This window comes from Zootoca vivipara, chromosome 14 (assembly GCF_965207765.1).
Source record: "Zootoca vivipara chromosome 14, rZooViv2.hap1.1, whole genome shotgun sequence".
In the NCBI taxonomy this organism is placed as follows: domain Eukaryota; kingdom Metazoa; phylum Chordata; class Lepidosauria; order Squamata; family Lacertidae; genus Zootoca; species Zootoca vivipara.
Genome location: NC_142597.1, coordinates 43,807,527 through 43,825,655, shown reverse-complemented (window position 1 = coordinate 43,825,655; position 18,129 = coordinate 43,807,527). Strand labels below are relative to the sequence as shown.

Sequence of the window (18,129 nt, the reverse complement as noted above, 5' to 3'; positions counted from 1 at the left end):
AAATTCCTATGCCCCACAAATAACCCAGAGATGCATCTATGTGCCGTATATAAAAATGTAAACTGGGTTATGTTCCTTCGTCTCCTATGTTCTACAAAACAGCTTGACTGATAACATTGAAATTTGGACACGAAGTCAAATGTGACTGTGTCCCCAGACCGTTTGCAAACACATGTGTGTTTGAAACACACGTTATGCCAGGTAAAAAAACCCAAATCCAGTGTTCCAGAACTCACAAATCGCCCACAAGTGCATGCTAGGAGCACAGGAGAGATTGCAACACAGCACCCTCTAGGGACGGCTACACTGGTAATACACTTAGGAAACCTGTCCTCTACAGGCTCCGCTTTCCAGACTAGGCTGCTTTCCAGACTAGGCTGCTTTCCAGAGTGGAGGTAGGGCCTTTCTGGGGGCGGGGGCAGGGATAGGTAATGGGCCCTCTCCACAGTACCTCGGCTTTGCTTTGCAGACTAGGCCGCTTTCCAGACTAGGCTGGAGGTAGGGGCCTGCCTGGGTGGGGGATGGTGGGGTCGGGCAGGGTGGGCCCAATCACACGGATGAACCGGGGATGGGAGGAGGGACAGGGATAGGTAATGGGTTGGAACAGGGTGTGTGGGGGGGGAGACACAGGGATGCGCCTGTGTAAACATAACACATGAAAAACGAAGTCTGAAGGTGAGGGCAGTATGAAGTTGGGACTCTGAGGCTCCATTTAACAAACAGCCACCGCAACGCGTGGCAGGGCCAACTAGTTTTAAATAAAAGGACACATTCTACTCTTAAAAACACCAGGCAGGCCCCACAAATAACCCAGAGATGCATTTTAAATAAAAGGACACATTCTACTCATGTAAAAACATGCTGATTCCTGGACCATCCGTGGGCCGGATTTAGAAGGCGATTGGGCCGCATTCGCCCCCTGGGCCTTAGTTTGGGAACCCCTGTCATACGCCATACGCACATGGCTTGGCCTAATTAGGTTCTCCATTGCTGCCCTAGGTGACTTTGAGGACATTTCCTTCAGTAGTCAAAGAGGCCAATACTTGCTCAGTGGGAGGTGTACCTGTAGCACAATGCGCTTGATAAAAGTAATGCTCTGTAGCAGATTATTAACCAGATTTATGGATTCCAAAGGCTTTGCTTATGTAACAAGGGCACACCAATCACAACACATCCATGTGGGTAATAAATGCTGGTAAACGCCTTCCTCTGGCTGCCATGTAACGAGCTTCTGCCCCTCGTCGGAGTGCCTGCTCTAGTTTCTTTTTCACGTCTTTCCTTCTGGCTTCTGGGATGTTGTTTATTTCATCTTCACTAATTTCATAACCAAACATCTCAATCTATGGAGGCAACGAGAAACAGAGTTTTGGCAGCAGTTGCTGTTGGAAGCATTCATGCCATGCACCTAATATAGAAAAAAAGCTTTAGGTACTGGAATGGCCAGCTGCCCAGCCCAGGTGAGCTGTTGAATGGAGAGAGGGAGGTGCTGTGAAATGCCTCCTGGGGCAGGGATGAAGCATAGAGGGAGGGAGGTTTGGTCCAGTGTGTGGGAAGGGCCAAGGGGTATGTGGAGTTAGGGTGGCAGCCCCTAGTATGTCATGCTTTTTATCCCTATAAAAATGACAAATCTTGGAATAACTTTTACACCTTGGCACTCCTAATAATGCATTGGGAAGATGGGATAAATCTGTGGAGGTTTAAGGCTTTCAATGGCTACCAGCTTCGATGGCTATGTTCTACCTATCCTGTCAGAGGCAGAATGCCTCTGAATGTCAGTTGCTGCGGAATCAAGTGTGGACAGTTACTGTTAGGCCTTGTTCTCAGGCTACTTGGGCACAGGACGCTGGATCTGGATGAGCTATCTGCCTGGTCCAGCAGGGCTCTGAATGTTCCTTTCTGCTGCTGGACCATACCATAAAAATATAAACGGCAAGCAATGAGTGAATGCTTCAAAATACCTTTGCATTCTTGTCATCTTCATTGTAGTCCCGGATATGCTCTCTTGTGGCTGCATCCAAGCGTTCCCTTTCCTCGGTGCTCGAACCGTTAACAACTAAAGAAACACAATTACTTTCTGGGTAGTAGACACCTAGGTTGCAACCTGTTTAAATCTAGACACTCTCACTTAACTAGTTTGTGGCTCAGGCTGTCGCACAGTGTCGCAGTGTAATACGGTTCAGGTTCTCATTCCAATTTCAGATGGAATGCAGGGATGGTCTTGGTGGATGAGATGCATCTCAAATCTACCGTAGCACACTATCTCCAGCCAGATGCCACCCAGACCTTACAATTGGGGAGTGACAGCAAGGGCCGCCCCCTATGCTTCATCCCTAAAATCTGCTATTAGGAGATAAGGGTGCCTCTCAACACAGAGGTCTGGTTTAGCTATCACAGCTAAGAAGCCAATGATAGCCCAGTTATCCATGGAGGTTTCTCCTGATCCTTTCTAAAAGCTGCCCAATATGACCTTGGGCATTGGTAGATGAGAGAAGGCTCCACACACACACACACACACACACACACACACACACACACACACACACACAACAAAACAGAACTCCCAGCCACCAGGTGAAATGTTGGGTGGCTTCCTTAGGCAATACAGGTGCAACAGGTTTGGGTGGTCACCCTGGATCATGGAGATTACAAACTAGAAACTTTCTGGCAGATTGACGCTACCTCAGTAGGATTCCAGGCAGCCCACAGACAGGTTAGTGGGATGGAAAATGGTAACAGTTTGGATCCACTTCTGCAAAGCATAAACCCTCAAAGAATCTCCCAACTCTTCCACCAAGGAGTAATGTACTGAAATAGTTGCATCTCTGACCAGAAGGTGTCGCTTATCTTCCATGAAAATGACGATAGCCTCACTCTCCAGGCTGCCCAATGCATGCACACACATTTTGTGTTCCTTGCCTGTGGTCTGTGACAGCAAAAGCGCCTTAAAATGTTTCTGGGTGAAGAGAATGAAGGGAGCATCACGAGTGCTGGTGGGGAGGAGGGCCTCAAAGCAGACAGAGCGAGCGCCAGTGACAGGCAGAGCCAACTAATTCTAGTTTTATCCCTGTCTTCCGCCCTGCTGGGACAACACTGAGACTAAGGAGGAAGGAGGTGGCTGGCAAGGCAACCCCCTGGACTGGTTGTAAGAAGGCATGAAGGTGGGGGCAACAGGTTGGTGGGGCAGTTCCCCTTTTGCCCTAGTGGATCAGCCTCCAGTGCCTCTGTCCCCAAAGCCTTTAAACTTTTTTTTTTAACTTGACCCTGAATAAAGTTTTAGGGAAAATGAGAAAGGATGAAAAACAACAATCTGCACTGTGCTGTTTGTTATTTTATAAACCGGTATGTGTGTGCCTGCTCCTAGGCACATTTTTTCCCCAGCGAATGTGTCGCTTGATAATGTTCAATTTTAGTTTCATTAACTTAAAGTAAGTTTACACACAGCTGCGTGTTTTGTCTCAGTCACCTTTGGCTACTGGCTGTTACTTTTTATCCTTTTCAGAAAGAGAGGGAGAGGCGGCAGTGAGTTCCACAGATGCCAGCATTTGCATTACAGACAACTTCTGCTTACTTGAGCTGGCTGCCTCCATCATCTGCTTCAGCAGTTTGAGGGCAATGGCGTCTCCATCGGCAGTTTTGTGTTTCTGATGTGCAGCGGCTGTGAAAGGTTGAAATGCAAAAGCCAAATTATGAGACGTGATTAATCTATTTAACCTTACATCCTGCTTTTTTGCCCAGTAGGTTGCCTGTATCCAGAGTTATTTCAATCTCAGATTTGCAAAAGAATCTCAGATTTGCAAAAGGACAAAAAATGCTAGGCCTCTTGGCTTTTACGGGCCTATGCTGTTCATTTGTGGCACATTAGCATCTAAAGCACACATCCAATTATCTGTCAGTTTAATAAACTTCCCTGCCTCTTTGGCTGGAAGTGATTCCTGTTCACCACAGGCAATTAGGGAGAGTGTTGGAATCAAATAGCAAATCTCAATAATACCTGATTAATACCCGCAAATGTTTTCCACTAACCTGTGTCTGACAAGCAAAAATGAGGCAGGGAAGTCTGAGATGGCGTCTGGGACTGCAGGGAAGGTGCAGGGGCGAGGAGACTGCAAAGCAGGAAATCAGGTGTTCAGTAAGTCTTCCAAGGAAAGCCCTTTCACAAATCCCTGTGTTCTCCTTTGTCAAGGGGAGGCACCAATTCTCAGATGCAAGGGAAGCAGACCTGTTGCCAAAGTCAACAGAATTATGCTGCCCCCTCCCTTTGGGATCACTGTGGGCACATTCTGGCTTATGTTTCTAAGTTGTGGGGTGTGCCTTTGCATGCTTGAACAGAACCTTACCTTCCAGCAGAATAGGTGTCAGGTGAAGGCTGCAAGAAAAATATGGAAGGACAGTATTAAAATCTGTGTAAGCGACAGGATCTCCTTAGGGCACCCAAGTTTGTTTTAAGACCCAAGGCATGGGAGTTAAAATGCAGAAGTCCAAAATGCTAAAGTCTAGGATGCCGGAACATAGACAGGCTTGCTAGCAGAGCCTGATTGATCATTTGCCATGGGAGGGACAGTGAGCAAGATTGTCAAAACAGATTTTTGTTTTCTAGTATAGAAACACACAGCTCCAGGCTATTGGGCAGACCATCACAGTGGACGGCCTTTCTTCCGTCTACAAGTTCCCTGGGCATTTGTATTTAGTAGTGGGTGAGCTCAATAAAACAAAACTTCATTTAAAAAAATAAAATATTACCATCTTCCTGTCCACAGCAAGTATGTGCATTTCAGCCTGCAGCCTGCTTATCTGCTCCTCTGCCTTCATTTGCATATCGTAGCGGACCTGTCTCTCCTGAAAGGTGCCAAATTGTAGTTGTTAAAACTTTGGAGTGGGGGGGGGAGAGAGATTTCATACCCCCTGAGTGCTCAAATGGAGGCTAAATTGGTACTGTAGTACACTGATTCTACTTCACTTTCCTGCCTCCTGAGTGCCCAAATGCAGGCTAAAGTGGCACAGTCCTCCTATTCTGCCTCTAGGCTAAGTGTCTCTAGCTCTCCTCATTCTTCAACATTCAAATGCAGGGCAAAATGGTACAATTCTCCAGCTCCCCAGACTCTAGGCCTGGTTGTCTCTTCCTCTCAAGTGCAGCCAGCGGCATAGCTAGCCGCTCGGGTACCCAAGGTGGGATGAACCAGGGCAGGGCGCACTGCACCTAGCCAGAGCCTGCATGGAGTCTGCTCAGCCCACCCGCCTCCTCCTCAGCCACCCTCCAGCTGAAGGCAGCAAGCAGATGCAAGCCCCGGTGCCTGCAGGTCCCCCAGCCACCCTGTCACTCCCAGGAGAGATGCGTGGCTCAGGTGCACTGCAGCACGCACACGCACACACACACACACACACACACACACACACACACACACACACCCTGCAGTAAGTGGCTGCCCAGTGCCCCCCTGCCCTCCAGCTATGCTAGTGAGTGCAGCTATGGAATCTCAAATGGTACAGCCCAGCTTAATCTGCACAATGCAATTATGTTTTTTATGCAGATTCGTGTTTCATTATGTGAGGCTGTGCCTTTATAGGCCCAATTTATAGATGGGGAACTGAGAGGACAACAGAGAGTAATGAACAGAGTGACCCACCCAAGGTGTTCATGGTTAAGCCAGTGGGGTTGACACACCCCCTTTCTCCAGGACACCCCAACCGTCTTACGTAAATCGATTGTGTTTCTCCTAATCTTTATTCCATGGTTGGAAGAAAATACCTGGGACAGCTGATCTTCCAAATGGACCTTCTGCATTTCAAATTTTCTCTTATTCTCTTCTAAAAGCTGCAAGAATCTCATCTCTTGTTGCCTGCAAGTCCATTAAAAAAAATGTTGCTGAGAAACTCCCAGGAAATTAAATCAGATATGGATGCCCAATTTCTCCTGACCCTTACTCTGTAGGGCAGTGTTTCCCAACCTTGTGCCTCCAGCTGTTTTTGGACTACAATTCCCATCATTCCTGACCACTGGTCTTGCTAGCTAGGGATGATGGGAATTGTAGTCTCAAAACATCTGGAGGCACAAGGTTGGGAAACACTGCTGTAGGGTACTCAGCGGAATGGTTAAAACAGCAGAGTCTTAGCAGAGTACCACCTCGCCTCTCGGCCCATTTTTTCTAGCCCATTTGGAAATCTAAGAAACACCACAAGATACCCATTTCACGGAAGTGAAAAAACTGGGGTGCTCTGAGCTCCCTGCCGCCACCCCCAAGCACTTATATGCATTTTCAAACAAATATAACATGGATAGAAATGTAGTTTCTATCCCACAAAGCAACAACAGGCAACATCTCAACCAAGGAATGCCCCCCCCCAATAATTAAAAACGCAACCCCTCAATTTAAAAATAAGAATGGGGCAAGAGGATTTGGGGTGCCGATTGATGCCATGCTGGGGGCTCTTATTAGCTGAGAATGTGGGTAACTGCAAATGCTGCTGACAAGAAAAGTCTTACCTCTTCTGCTCTTCCGCTCTGAACCTTTGAAGTCTCTGTTCCTGTTGCGCCCTCTCAAGGCGTTGCTCTTCCAGAAACTGGCGCTCCTCTCTGAAAATCAGGACATGCCCTGTTTGCTGTACGTATTCTCCCTCCCCGCCTTTCCGTGGCCTCAGGCGAGCCTCAAAAATGACACCGATGCTCCAAAGGAGTGGGAGAGGACCAGAATGACATGAATATGAATTCTTGGGGGGGGGGGAGGATTAAAAAGCACTAGGTACGTTCTGGGTCCTTGCCAGGGCTGATCAGCTCTACAGTTAGGCAAAATGAGGCAAAACGACAAGATCCCAGTCCTCATGGTTCTGAACCGTGGGCTGATTTAAATAGGAACAGAGCCAGACCCTTGGTCAATGTAGCTCAGTACTGTCTACACTGACTGGAAGCAGCTCTCCAGGGGTTCAGGGAGGGGACCGTTCCAGCCCCACCTGGAGATGCTGGGGATACTGAGCCACCACACCCCCTTCCTTTGTGCCTTTCATGGGGCCATGGAGCAAGAGGGCAACCCTTAAGCACCTTGCTTGCCTCCTGTCTTCTGGCCTTGTCCTTGGAGGTGGTACCACTTGGAAATCTCTGTAGCGCCACGAAGGGAAAGCTCAAAGTGGGAGGGAAAGAGAAATAATGAATGTTAATCTGCTATCCTGCCCCATACCTTTGAATGACACATAGAATGAGAGGCACAAAAGCTGATAAAATTCCAGTGCATGTTGAAAATGTACCTGTGCACCCTGGCAGCTCTCTCTCCTCTTCCTCCCTCCACCCTGCCGCTAGAGTTTAATGTCAGGTGTCCTTGAGATGATTATCAGATGTATTTTATGCATCTCACCCCCTTTACCCTGTTCCGGTATCTGCACACCTCAAGAGATTGGGCACTGCTGAGAATAATGCATGCCCCCCCCCCACAGGTGCCCAAGCTTAGCAGGTCCTAGAAACCAGACTTTTAGTGTTGCAGCGCCAGCCCTCTGGAATTAGTACTTAGTCCAAATTGGAGAGTTGTGATGTTTTCGCCCCTGCCGAAGGCATTTTAGTTTAAAAAGGCTTTCCTTGAAGTGTGAGTGACCCAGTCATCTTATGAAATATTAATTGCATGTCTGCAGAAATGGCTTGATTGGACTTTGGGGGGGGGGAGAGAATTTGAAGAGATAGCTTTCTTGGTTTTAGAGTTTGTTTGTTTGTTTACAAAACCTACATAAATAAAAAAATTCCTTCAGTAGCACCTTAAAGACCAACTAAGTTTTTATTTTGGTATGAGCTTTCGTGTGCATGCACACTTCTTCAGATATCTGAAGAAGTGTGCATGCACACGAAAGCTCATACCAAAATAAAAACTTAGTTGGTCTTTAAGGTGCTACTGAAGGAATTTTTTTATTTTACTTCGATCCAGACCAACACGGCTACCTACCTGTAACCAAAACCTACATACTACTTCACAATGATACCTCCAAGCAGTTTTGCAAACAAGTGTTGCTGAGATGTTTTTTGTTTAAAAAGCATGTGTCCTTTCAATTCTTCCTTCTTACCTTGTATACTGCTTCAGTGGCTTACTGCTATGATGGAACAATTACAATTTTACTGCGGTTTTATATTTTTAACTTTGGCTCTGCCTTGAGACAGAATGTATAGGCAGTGTGTAAAATACTGTGATGGGCTTGGGGGATCATTCTGCCTTCTGCTCTAGTCCAAGCCTTTAGGTCTGCTCTCTTCTGGCTGCTTTGCATGCTTTTTATTATGGCTCTTATTTGGCTTTTTTAAAAAAAGTTATTGTTCTGTATTTTTAAAAGCTTGCTTTGCAATTTGTTGCCTTACACCTGCTGGGGTGACAAAGGTGGGGGAAATGTATTTGTTCAGGCTGGATGCAAAAAAAGATTAGGAAGAGAAAGTTAGATCATAATGCTATAAATTGTTTTGGTAACTCAGACTTTTAATCTCGAGTTAGCTGATGGTACATACATCTGATTTTTCTCTCCTAAACATTTGCTATATTACTGCTGTGTTTGTATTTTGGTATTTGTAACGTAATTGTCATGGCCTTTCGCTAGCACAATAAACTTATTGATTGATACTTATTTTTCTTCTTGTTGGTTTGTTATGTATTTTGTGTTCCCATTTTGTATTTTTATGTCGCAAACTGCCCCTGTGATCCTCAGATGGAGGGCAGTATACAAATTTAATGAATAAAAATAATAAATTGATTGATTGATTGACAGGTAAATGTTTTGAGGCTGAGAGGAAGGAGTGACCCTGAGCAGAAGACATTCATCAAGGCCTTACTTTGGGTAGGGTCATGGATCGGGGTGGGTTCCTTGTTTCCTCCAAGCAACTGGCTGTACAAATCTTCAAAGAAGTGTTTCCCCATCATGTCTTGGAACTCATGCACAAGCAGAGACGGTCCCCAGGTTTTCAGTGTTGCTTCCAATTCCACTGGCTGCAGTAAAAGGCAGGGATGGTGGGTGGGTAAAATTGCACCCAAGGGGGTCCTCAAAGGTAGGGCAAACAAACATCCTCTTAGAAACAGCAGGGCTTTTGCTCCCACCCCCCCAAAAAAGCAGCAGCCGTTAAAACAATTTTAAAAACAAGGCCACACAAAAGCAAAAATTTCAATCCATGGCAAATTTAGAAGAAACATTCTAAACAACAGATAATACAATCATACCTTGGAAGTCGAACAGAATCCATTCCAGAAGTCCATTCGACTTCCAAAGTGTTTGAAAACCAAAGCACGGCTTCTGATTGGCTGCAGGGAGCTCTTGCAGCCAATCGGAAGCCACGGAAGCCCCGTCGGACATTCAGCTTCCAAAAGAATGTTTGAGAACTGGAACAGTCACTTCCGGGTTTTGATCGTTCGGGAGCCAAAATGTCCGACAACTAGGCCATTCGAAAACCAAGGTATGATTGTACATGCAAAGATGGCGAAGTAAGAAAGTCATATAAATGTCAGAATTTCCGGAGGGTGGTGACACGAGAACAGGACCTTTTCAGTGGTGGCTCCCTGCTTGTAGAATGTTCTCCCCAGGAAGGCATTGGGGGTTCCAAACAAGAGTTGTTCCCAGCTATACCTGGAGATATCAGGAATTGAACTGGGGGTCTTCTGCATGAGCTACAGCTTTCCCCCACATACAGATGGACAGATCTCCACTAGAACAATGTTCCATAGTCTTAGAATATAACCTCATTTGCCCCTGATTCTTGTCCATACCAATTCTATATTATTCCAGCATTTAATGCAATACTTGTTGAAGTTACACGTTTAATGTACATAAAAGCATGGTACTGTATTTAAATGCATTGTATTTAAAATGCTGCAAAGGGAGGTTTACCGTGGGCAAGGAGTTTCACTCTGGCAAAAGCGTCAGAGAAGGCTGGCATCTTCCCATTTCAATGAGCTAAACTACCGTATATCTCATCACCGGGAAACAAGAGCTGCAGAGCTCTCACAGCAGGAACTGGAAATTTAAGAAGCCAGTGTGTGGTGGTTGGTGATGGCTAGTAGCAGCGGCTGCAGAGAAGTTCTGCAATGTAGGATCTCCCTCTGGGACCAGAGAGAGAGAGGACAGTTTACTGAACAGCATGAAGGACTGAACCCCATTGCTTGGTTATTTTGTAACGTTTATCTTATTAAATCTGTTCTGCAGCAAAGCTTTGAAACTCAATTCTTGTGGAGGAGAGAATTCATTTCTGCACAAGGTCCCATCAGGGGTTCCGCTGGACAACTCTAACAATGCTTTGTAAAACAGTTGTGGCATTAGATTTCATCAGGCTGTACATACGGATTGACACTTGAGTAGCTGGCCACGGAGCAGGAGGACAAAAATTGTGGTGAACACAGGGAGACAGTTGTATGACGGCCGCTCCAGTCCCAGGATAATCTGGTCCCAGATGTACAACAGAGTGTCCATGTTTAAGTAGCCTGCAAACAAAGCAAAAGATGAAAAGCATTTCGCTAGCTTCCCTGAGGCACAACGAACACTTCAGGAAGGTCTGTGGCTCGTGGTGGAGCATCTACACCAGGCATCCCCAAACTGCTGCCTGCCTTTGGCCTACAACTCCCATGATCCCTAGCTAACAGGACCAGCGGTCAGGGATGATGGGAATTGTAGTCCAAAACATCTGGAGGGCCGAAGTCTGGGGGTGCCTGGTCTACACTGTATGCAGAAGGTCCCAAATTCAATCCCTGGAATCTCAAGGTAGGATTGAGAATGTCCTCTGTCTGCACCCCTGGAGAGCTGCTGCCAGTCAGTGCAGACATTAATGAGCTAAAAACATACAGGTGCACTATGAGGGGTTTTGCTGTGGTGAGGAACGATAGAATCAAAATACAAAGGAAGAGTTCTGCTGGATCAGACCAGCAGCCCACCCTGTTCTCACAGTGGCCAAGCAGATGCCCCAATAGGAAACCTTCAAGCATGACTCAAGCACATGAGCAGCTCTCCCTCCTGGGGTTTCCAGAAACTGGTATTCAGAAGCATGACCGCCTTTGATTGTGGAGGAAGCACATAGCCTTGTGACTAGTAGCTACTGACAGCCTTATCCTATTCCATGAATTGCCTAGTCTAGTCCTCTTTTAAAGCCATCCAAGCTGGTGACCATCTCACTATGCTTTGCAGGGATTAGTTTAACTATGGGATGTGTGAAGTGGTACACCCTTTTGGCTGTCCTGAACCTCCCAATTCCCAGTCTCAGCTCTAGGTTCAATTTTTTGGGGGGATCATTTTTTTTTGGATCACCTAAGAAGTGCATCTCACCAGCAAGCAGAGTGTTGATAGCCGGCTGGATCATGTGGCTCAGCCCCTTGAGTAAGGCGTCTCTGGAGCCTTCCTCTGGAAAACAGCAAAGATGTGGGATAATACAAGTATATGATTATTATTTATTTACAGCACTAACATCCCGCTTTGTAGTCCCAAGAGGCTCTCAAAGCAGCTGACGGAACAATTCTCAATATCAAACCCACGTTTGGTGGTGCCACTTTCAATTGTCACGGCTTCCCCCAAATGACGCTGGGAACTGTAGTTTGTCAAGGATGATGAGAGTTGCTAGGAGACTCGTATTCCACACCCAGAGCTACAATTCCCAGAGTGGTTTAGCCATCAATCTCTCTTCCCAGAGATCCGTGTGAATTGTAGCCCATCTCTTCTATAGACGTTGGAGCTGAAGACATTCATATCAGCAGGATCATCATGAAAGTAGGAATTTTCCCTCTAATCCCAAATCTTTGTTTAGGGTAAATTGGCCAAGAGATGTTAAGCTTGCTTATACAGAATTGGTGATCCTTTTCTTTTCAGTGTTCAAAGGTGAGTGACATTACTTAGGCATCCACACTCAAGAGGGAGGAGTCAGCCAGCTCAGGGAAACCCCAAAGTTTGCAGATGAAAAGCAAAAACAGAGGGGGAACGCTAGGAAGGTGAGGACTCCAAAACTTGCCAGTCAACATGCTCAGTAGCCACTGAGTATGAAATGGAGTACATTGCACAGGGGCCATGCACCCCAAGTTTAGGAAGAGAAATGCCCCTATAGTGACAGGATTACTGAGGTGGCACCCCAAAGCAGGCTTACCTGGTTGTGCATAAACGCTCTCCAGGAACCTTGCCAGATCTCTGTCTCTCTGCTCCAGCAGGGAGGCAACTTCTTCCACTATGCTGACCCGGGAAGGATCCTAGACAGAAATTTGCCACAAATAGTAAATCAAGAGAGTCTTATTTAAAGTTCTGAGTCTAGTGGTGCCATTTGGATTCTGGATTAGCTGTTCTCAATGAAATTTAATTTAATAGGACAGGCTTCCTAATCTGCTGCCCTCCAGATGTTTGCAGGGAGGGGGAGACCCTGGTTGATGGCCAAGGCCTCTGGAGTCCTATGCATGGCTCAGCAGGAATTGGGGTGTCCTGTAACCCTATATGAATGGGTGGAGAGGTGGAGATACCTGGACGGAGGCGGAGAGTCTAATAAGTTGAGGATGAAGCTTCTTGAGAGACATAAATTCTTCAACTAGGAGGGCAGAAACAGACTCCACAGAGTTGGTGGAAGAACCAAAATCCAGAATAACTTGCAGGAGAGGAACGGGTAGGAAATAATCTTGGTCTCGCAGAGGTGCGGAGGTGCCCTGAAGCTTGTGGTAATAAGAAAGCACATTCCTCAGGCACTGTGTGGCAACTAAGGAGAGGTTTTTTAAAAAGTAGCGCATAGTTAACATATAGAACTCATTCCCACAGCATGGCCATCAACCTAGATAGTTTTAAGAAGGCTGGACAAATTCATGGAGGCAAAGGCTATTAGGCACGATGGCTATGCTTGGCCTCCACAATTGGAGGCAGTGATACTTCTGAATTTTGCTGGAAACCACCGGGGAGGAGAGAGAGGGCTCTTGTTCTTAGCTCTTGCTTGAGGGTTTCTCTACTCTTTGGGGCATCTGGTTGGCCACTGTGAGAACAGGATGCTGGACTAGGTAGGCCATTGGTCAGATTCAGCTGGCTGTTCTTATTGAACCACTTCTCAGCACTGACCCCGAAACACAACCTGAAAAGAACGCCCACGCCTCGAATCTCTTCATCGCCACATTCTTTTTTTTCTGGCTGTGACAACAACACACACAGACACACTCGTGCTCATGTGAAGTTGGACTTTGACAGTCTTCCACACCCATGAGGATTAGAAGCTTGCAACGGATCCCCAATATATATCTGTGTATAGTGGATACATGAAGCCATAGGGGGATGTGGCTTCTGCTAACTGGAAATGTGCTTCCCAGGGAAAGCAAAGAAATAGATGACCTGCTGCACCACCCTTTCTGTCTTGAGGGCTTTGGGCCGATCATGCCACACGGTCTTGTTTATGGTCTTTAATGGCTTCCTCCTTTCATCCCAACTCAGGCATGTGGGAAGGAACACTTGCTTTTCTCAGAAACAGGCATCTGCATGGCCACTGTGAGAACAGGATGTTGGGCTACGTGGGATACTGGTCTGATGCAGAAGGACTCATTTATATTCTTCTGGGCTAAATATGTCAATGTCAGTTCCTCATTCTTCCAATCTTAGGTTCAGTTCTCCACATTGCCACATCAGCTAGTTAGTTAGTTATTTTAAACCCTCATTAAAATTTTCCCCCATGTTGTAGGGTGAATTTCTCTTTAAAATTTCCTAACACACACTTTTTTTTCCTTCCAAACTAAGTTCCCTTAATATAATGTGGCTTTGTATGGTATTTTGGCCAATTTATATGCATTTATATGCACACTTCACCCCACTATATGCATCTTTATATACGATACTCATCTGCACTGTAAAATTCAGAGAAGTTCCAGCTTCAGAGGCTGTTTTGGTTCATGCATTGTTTCAGAAAGTGCAAATCTGGTAAATTCACATTTAAATGCAAACTGAACGGAATCCGCCTCCCCCCCCCATCCCACCTCCAGTCTTCCTTACTACTTTTGTGTGGCTCAGGGGAGGCCCGTCCTATTTCACCACCCTGCTGCTGAAGCCCACCATACCTGGCTTGTGTGGTGGTGCCCACAAAGCAATGGCAAGGTCTGGTGAGATCCTGCAAGATATCGGCATAATCTCACAAAATCTTGTTGGAAGCCACCGCCCCTTCTTTGTCAGTGGCAGCAAGAGTGGGCATGAGTGTCCATGGGGCACCGCCTCTTGGGGTTCAGCCGCCCGAAGCGGCTGCCTCATCCTGCCTCATGGATGGGCCTTGCCCTGATGTGACTCCTGTGGTGGTTTCTTCATACCCTTGTGGTTTCTTAAGGACTGGAACGTCGGCTCAGAATCCAGCAGGGCTCGGCACCTCAGAGAGATCTCTCTGTCCTTCCGGGAAGTGGCTCTGTTTGCTGCCAAATGGGAGAGATACCCCAACCTTGCTAGGAATGAGAAAAGGAACAGAAGAAAGGGTGCATTTCATTTCATTTTCATTTTCGCAAAACTGTCCATCAAATAAAGAGATGCAATTGTGACAGTATGGTGTTGTATGCCCTCGTATATTTATGGTGGGGCTGTGATAAGCTTACTGGGATTTGGCAAAGCAATTTTGATGTAGTTTCTAATATTACCAGTTAGTCATTGAACCCAAATCCTGCTCTGGCCCCATCAGTCGCTAGGTGTCAATACATAAGGACCACACTGCCATGCTGCTTTCTGCTTCCCACTTAGAGATCACCTCCCATTGGAAAGACCCCAAAGGTCCATCTCTGATGGGATGGCAAGGGGAAAGTTTGGGACCTGGCTCTTTCTCAGCATCTAACACAAGACAGGAGGGGTGTCAGAGGCCAAAGTAAAAGCCATCATTTTGACCAGGAAAGGTTCCCATTTATCAGATATGCAAACAGAAGCAATGTTATTGCCAGACCTTTGCTAACCACAAAGGCCAAGTCAGTTGTCCAAATACTTGTTTACATATGAAGAATTGGAAGTTTTTATTTATGATTGCAAAATAGTGTTTTGTATGATGAACTGTTATTTTGTTTTTTCTCCTTTGTTTAAAATCTGTTATTCTTCTTTTTTCCCTCCTTCTTCTCATTATCAATTTGTGGTATGTATGTATGTATGTATGTATGTATGTATGTATGTATGTATGTATGTATGTATGTATATCCTTTTAAATCAATAAAGATGATATTAAAAAAACAAAAAACAAAACAAATACTTGTATACCAGGTAGAGGGTAGGTTTTAGTTCCAAATAATAATAATAATAAGAGTTTGGATTTGATATCCCACTTTATCACTACCCGAAGGAGTCTCAAAGTGGCTAACATTTTCCTTTCCCTTCCTCCCCCACAACAAACACTCTGTGAGGTGGGTGGGGCTGAGAGACTTCAGAGAAGTGTGACTAGCCCAAGGTCACCCAGCAGCTGCATGTGGAGGAGCAGAGACGCGAACCCGGCTTCCCAGATTACGAGTCTACCGTTCTTAACCACTACACCACACTGGCTCTCATAACAAATAACAAACCACTGTTTGCCCCTCCAAAAGCAGAAGAAAGCAACCCATTTCACAAAAGGGAAAACTGAGTAAAATAAACTGGTGAGGTAAACCACATGGCCCAAGCCACCTGGAGGTCTTGCCTTCGCAGTTTGCCTGCCTCTTTTAGAGAACTGGTATGTGTCATACCCTTCGTGTTAGAGAGGTAAAGCTTCCAGGTGAGATGACGCAAATCGGCAGGTAAGGGCTGGTTAAAAAGAGAACAAAGCCTCCCTCGCAGCTCCGGCCGTTCCTCCAGCAAGGTCATCTGAAAGGAAGGAGTTGACTCATTGAATGTGGCTGAATTAAGGCCCCTTTTTCTACAGTAGCTGAACCACCGGATACCATAGCATAGTTGCTTAGAGCAAATGTTTTGCACACAGAAGTCCCCAGGTAGGGCTGGGAAAGACTCGTCTGAAGCACTGGAGAGCTACTGCCAGTCAGTGTAGGTAATACTGAGCTAGATGGACCAACGACCTGACTGATGGGTCCTTTAGGGGCATTTCCTTGCCAACCTCAGTCTGCCCTCACTTGCCCTATAATATTGCCTCCATCCAGTCCAGAGGCTGACCCTGCCTGTCCTTTTCCTCTTTCTCCTTAATCTCACTGTTACGCCTTGCAGAAGTCAGCAGGAAGAAGGAGGCATAGCTGTCAAGTTCTCCCTTTTTAAAAGGGAAATTCCCTTATGCTGAATAGGCTTCCTCGCGAGAAAAGGGAAAACTTGACAGCCATGGAAGGAGGATGGGGACAAAATGGGAATTAGTTTGCTCTCCTGTCATTGGCTCTGGCGCCACCTACTGTTGGGCTCCACACCTTCCACCCTACCGGCCCTAGTGGGTGTCAGCCCCACACTGCCCCAACTGAGAATACAAAGCAGCAAAGCTACGTACCACCCCATCCTTGAGGTGATTCAGTAGCAAGGCTGGCTTATTTTTCACCCGCCTGTCTCCATCCTGAATCTCCCGGGCGATCTGGCAATAAATCTGTTCCTCTAGGCAGCCGCTGACCTGTGACATCAGGGCCTTATAAGCATCACCTGAAAGAATATCAGAGAACGAGTGGATTATTTCACAACATTTTCTTAACTCCCTTTTTCAAGGAGGGGCACAGTGGAGGGGCAAATCCATTTCTACGGACAGGGACAGGTTTGGTTGACATTTTGGTTCTAACACACCTGATTTGCACCTTCTGGAAACAGTATAGGAAATGAAAGCAGCCATTCTTCAAAATTCACACCTCCAAATTTATGCATTGTTGGCCTCCAACCAAACAAATGTGCACAGAATGCATATTATTAGCAGGGCATGCATTAAAAAATGCACATATTAGTGAAAATGTCATATCAAGATGCATTATACTGGCGGGTATTGCTTGCAAAAAAAAAGTACATTAGGCAAAAGTTCATACAAAAATGTGTTCATTAGGAGAGATGTGCACTAAAAAGAGATTTGGTGGGCTCTTTTTTTAATGCAAATTGATGAGGAAATTTGGCAAAAAGAACAGAAGCTGAGAGAAATTGAAATTGACACCTTAAGTTTACCCAGTGTACTTCTTGACTGAGTGAGGATTTGAACCCAGGTCTCTCTTGATAGCTTTGCTGCTCCATAGTGCCCCCTACTGATTGTGGCAGGGAAGGGAAACTATAGCCAGACCTCTAGCCCAAGAGGACCAGGTGACCTGGGCAGCTAATAGGGATCTTGGTGGCTCTACACTGGTTCTCCCTTAGGATTGGCTGCTTAGTCTGAATAGCTTGCTCCTGGCAGAAGCTGAGCAGATCCTGGAGAACTCTGGTTTCACCTGCATGTGTGACATTTCTTAAGCCCCTCCCTCCCCATAGCAAATCCATTGGAGGTGAACTGTTTATCAGGCCTGGTTCCTAAACTCTCACCTCCTTGGATGGCGCCGACTGCTTTCTCCAGGACAAAACCTTTCGCTGCCTCTGAGAGGTCCTGCAAGGCATTGATGTGGCTCTCAGCCATCTGCTGCTGGACAGCGTCGGACAGCGTCAGAATGAAATCTTCCCATTCCTGATAAAGGGGGAAAGAGTCAAGCAGTATTTGCAGATCTCCATCTCTGCCAGTTGGACTTCTGCCTGGTTGGCATGAGAGTGTTTGGGAAGCAAGCAGATGCAGGAGCAACCTGGCTTGCCAGCTTCTTCTTCCATTGGCCCTGCTCCTGTGTATTGACATGCAAGAGGGGAACTTACCTTTACAGAATGGCTTTGGTGGCTACATTTCAGACAAAGCCACATCTATTATCATTATTTATTATTGGTGATGATGATGATAGTTGGCAGCCACTGAAAACAACCCTGTTGCAGAGTCAGGAAACCAGCATTTCAGTCTGTGGGGTTGCTGGACCCTCTCAGATCCCAGATGCAGAGAGTCCAGTCCACCTGTCCTACCTGTGACTCCTCAATGCTGAGTCGCACCTTCTGCAGCCAAATCAGAGCACCTGAGGAACCAGCCATGAATTTCGACTGCTTTTCTTGCAAGGAGTCAAGCGGCGCTTAGAGATCTGTTGCTACAACAGTCCCTTTTTTTCAAACAGGAAACAGTTGTCTGATGCTAAATTTAGCTGTTGGAGATCAGGTGACCTTCACCAGCCTCTCTTACCTTACCTGCCCAGAGATGTTTCTTCACTTTAAATTGTAAAAATTTCTGCG

The 18,129-nt window shown here is 46.2% G+C and overlaps 1 protein-coding gene across 5 annotated transcripts; it reads right to left on the bottom strand.

The window, feature by feature from the left end:
- Positions 1–1,104: 1,104 nt before the first annotated feature.
- Positions 1,105–18,022, bottom strand: LOC118096918 (uncharacterized). Of its 5 annotated transcripts, none has more exons than XM_060268489.2 (19): positions 17,869–18,022; positions 17,353–17,491; positions 16,355–16,500; positions 15,615–15,732; positions 14,238–14,366; positions 12,432–12,661; positions 12,068–12,167; positions 11,260–11,334; positions 10,285–10,424; positions 8,789–8,942; positions 7,034–7,112; positions 6,482–6,571; positions 5,747–5,837; positions 4,741–4,836; positions 4,338–4,366; positions 4,024–4,103; positions 3,569–3,655; positions 1,959–2,053; positions 1,105–1,340 (listed from the first exon to the last, which is right to left on the bottom strand). In XM_060268489.2, exons 1-19 carry the CDS (start codon positions 17,932–17,934, stop codon positions 1,164–1,166), a joined length of 2,121 nt encoding a protein of 706 aa, XP_060124472.2. In that variant the 5' UTR covers positions 17,935–18,022; the 3' UTR covers positions 1,105–1,163. The 5 variants fall into 5 exon arrangements, with proteins under 5 accessions (XP_060124472.2, XP_088513687.1, XP_060124473.2 ...); XM_088657561.1 differs by having other exon boundaries at positions 7,043–7,112; positions 17,869–18,010; XM_060268490.2 differs by having other exon boundaries at positions 17,671–17,959.
- Between the last annotated feature and the right edge of the window lie 107 nt (positions 18,023–18,129).

Excerpts from the sequence above, each read along its gene's own strand:
- LOC118096918 (XM_060268489.2), bottom strand. The coding sequence starts at position 17,934 with ATGGCTGGTTCCTCAGGTGCTCTGATTTGGCTGCAGAAGGTGCGACTC. Across the intron at positions 15,733-16,354 it reads ATCACCTCAAGGATGGGGTG|ATGACCTTGCTGGAGGAACG; the intron begins GTACGTAGCTTT and ends CCTTCCTTTCAG. Across the intron at positions 2,054-3,568 it reads GATGGAGGCAGCCAGCTCAA|TTGTTAACGGTTCGAGCACC; the intron begins GTAAGCAGAAGT and ends GTGTTTCTTTAG.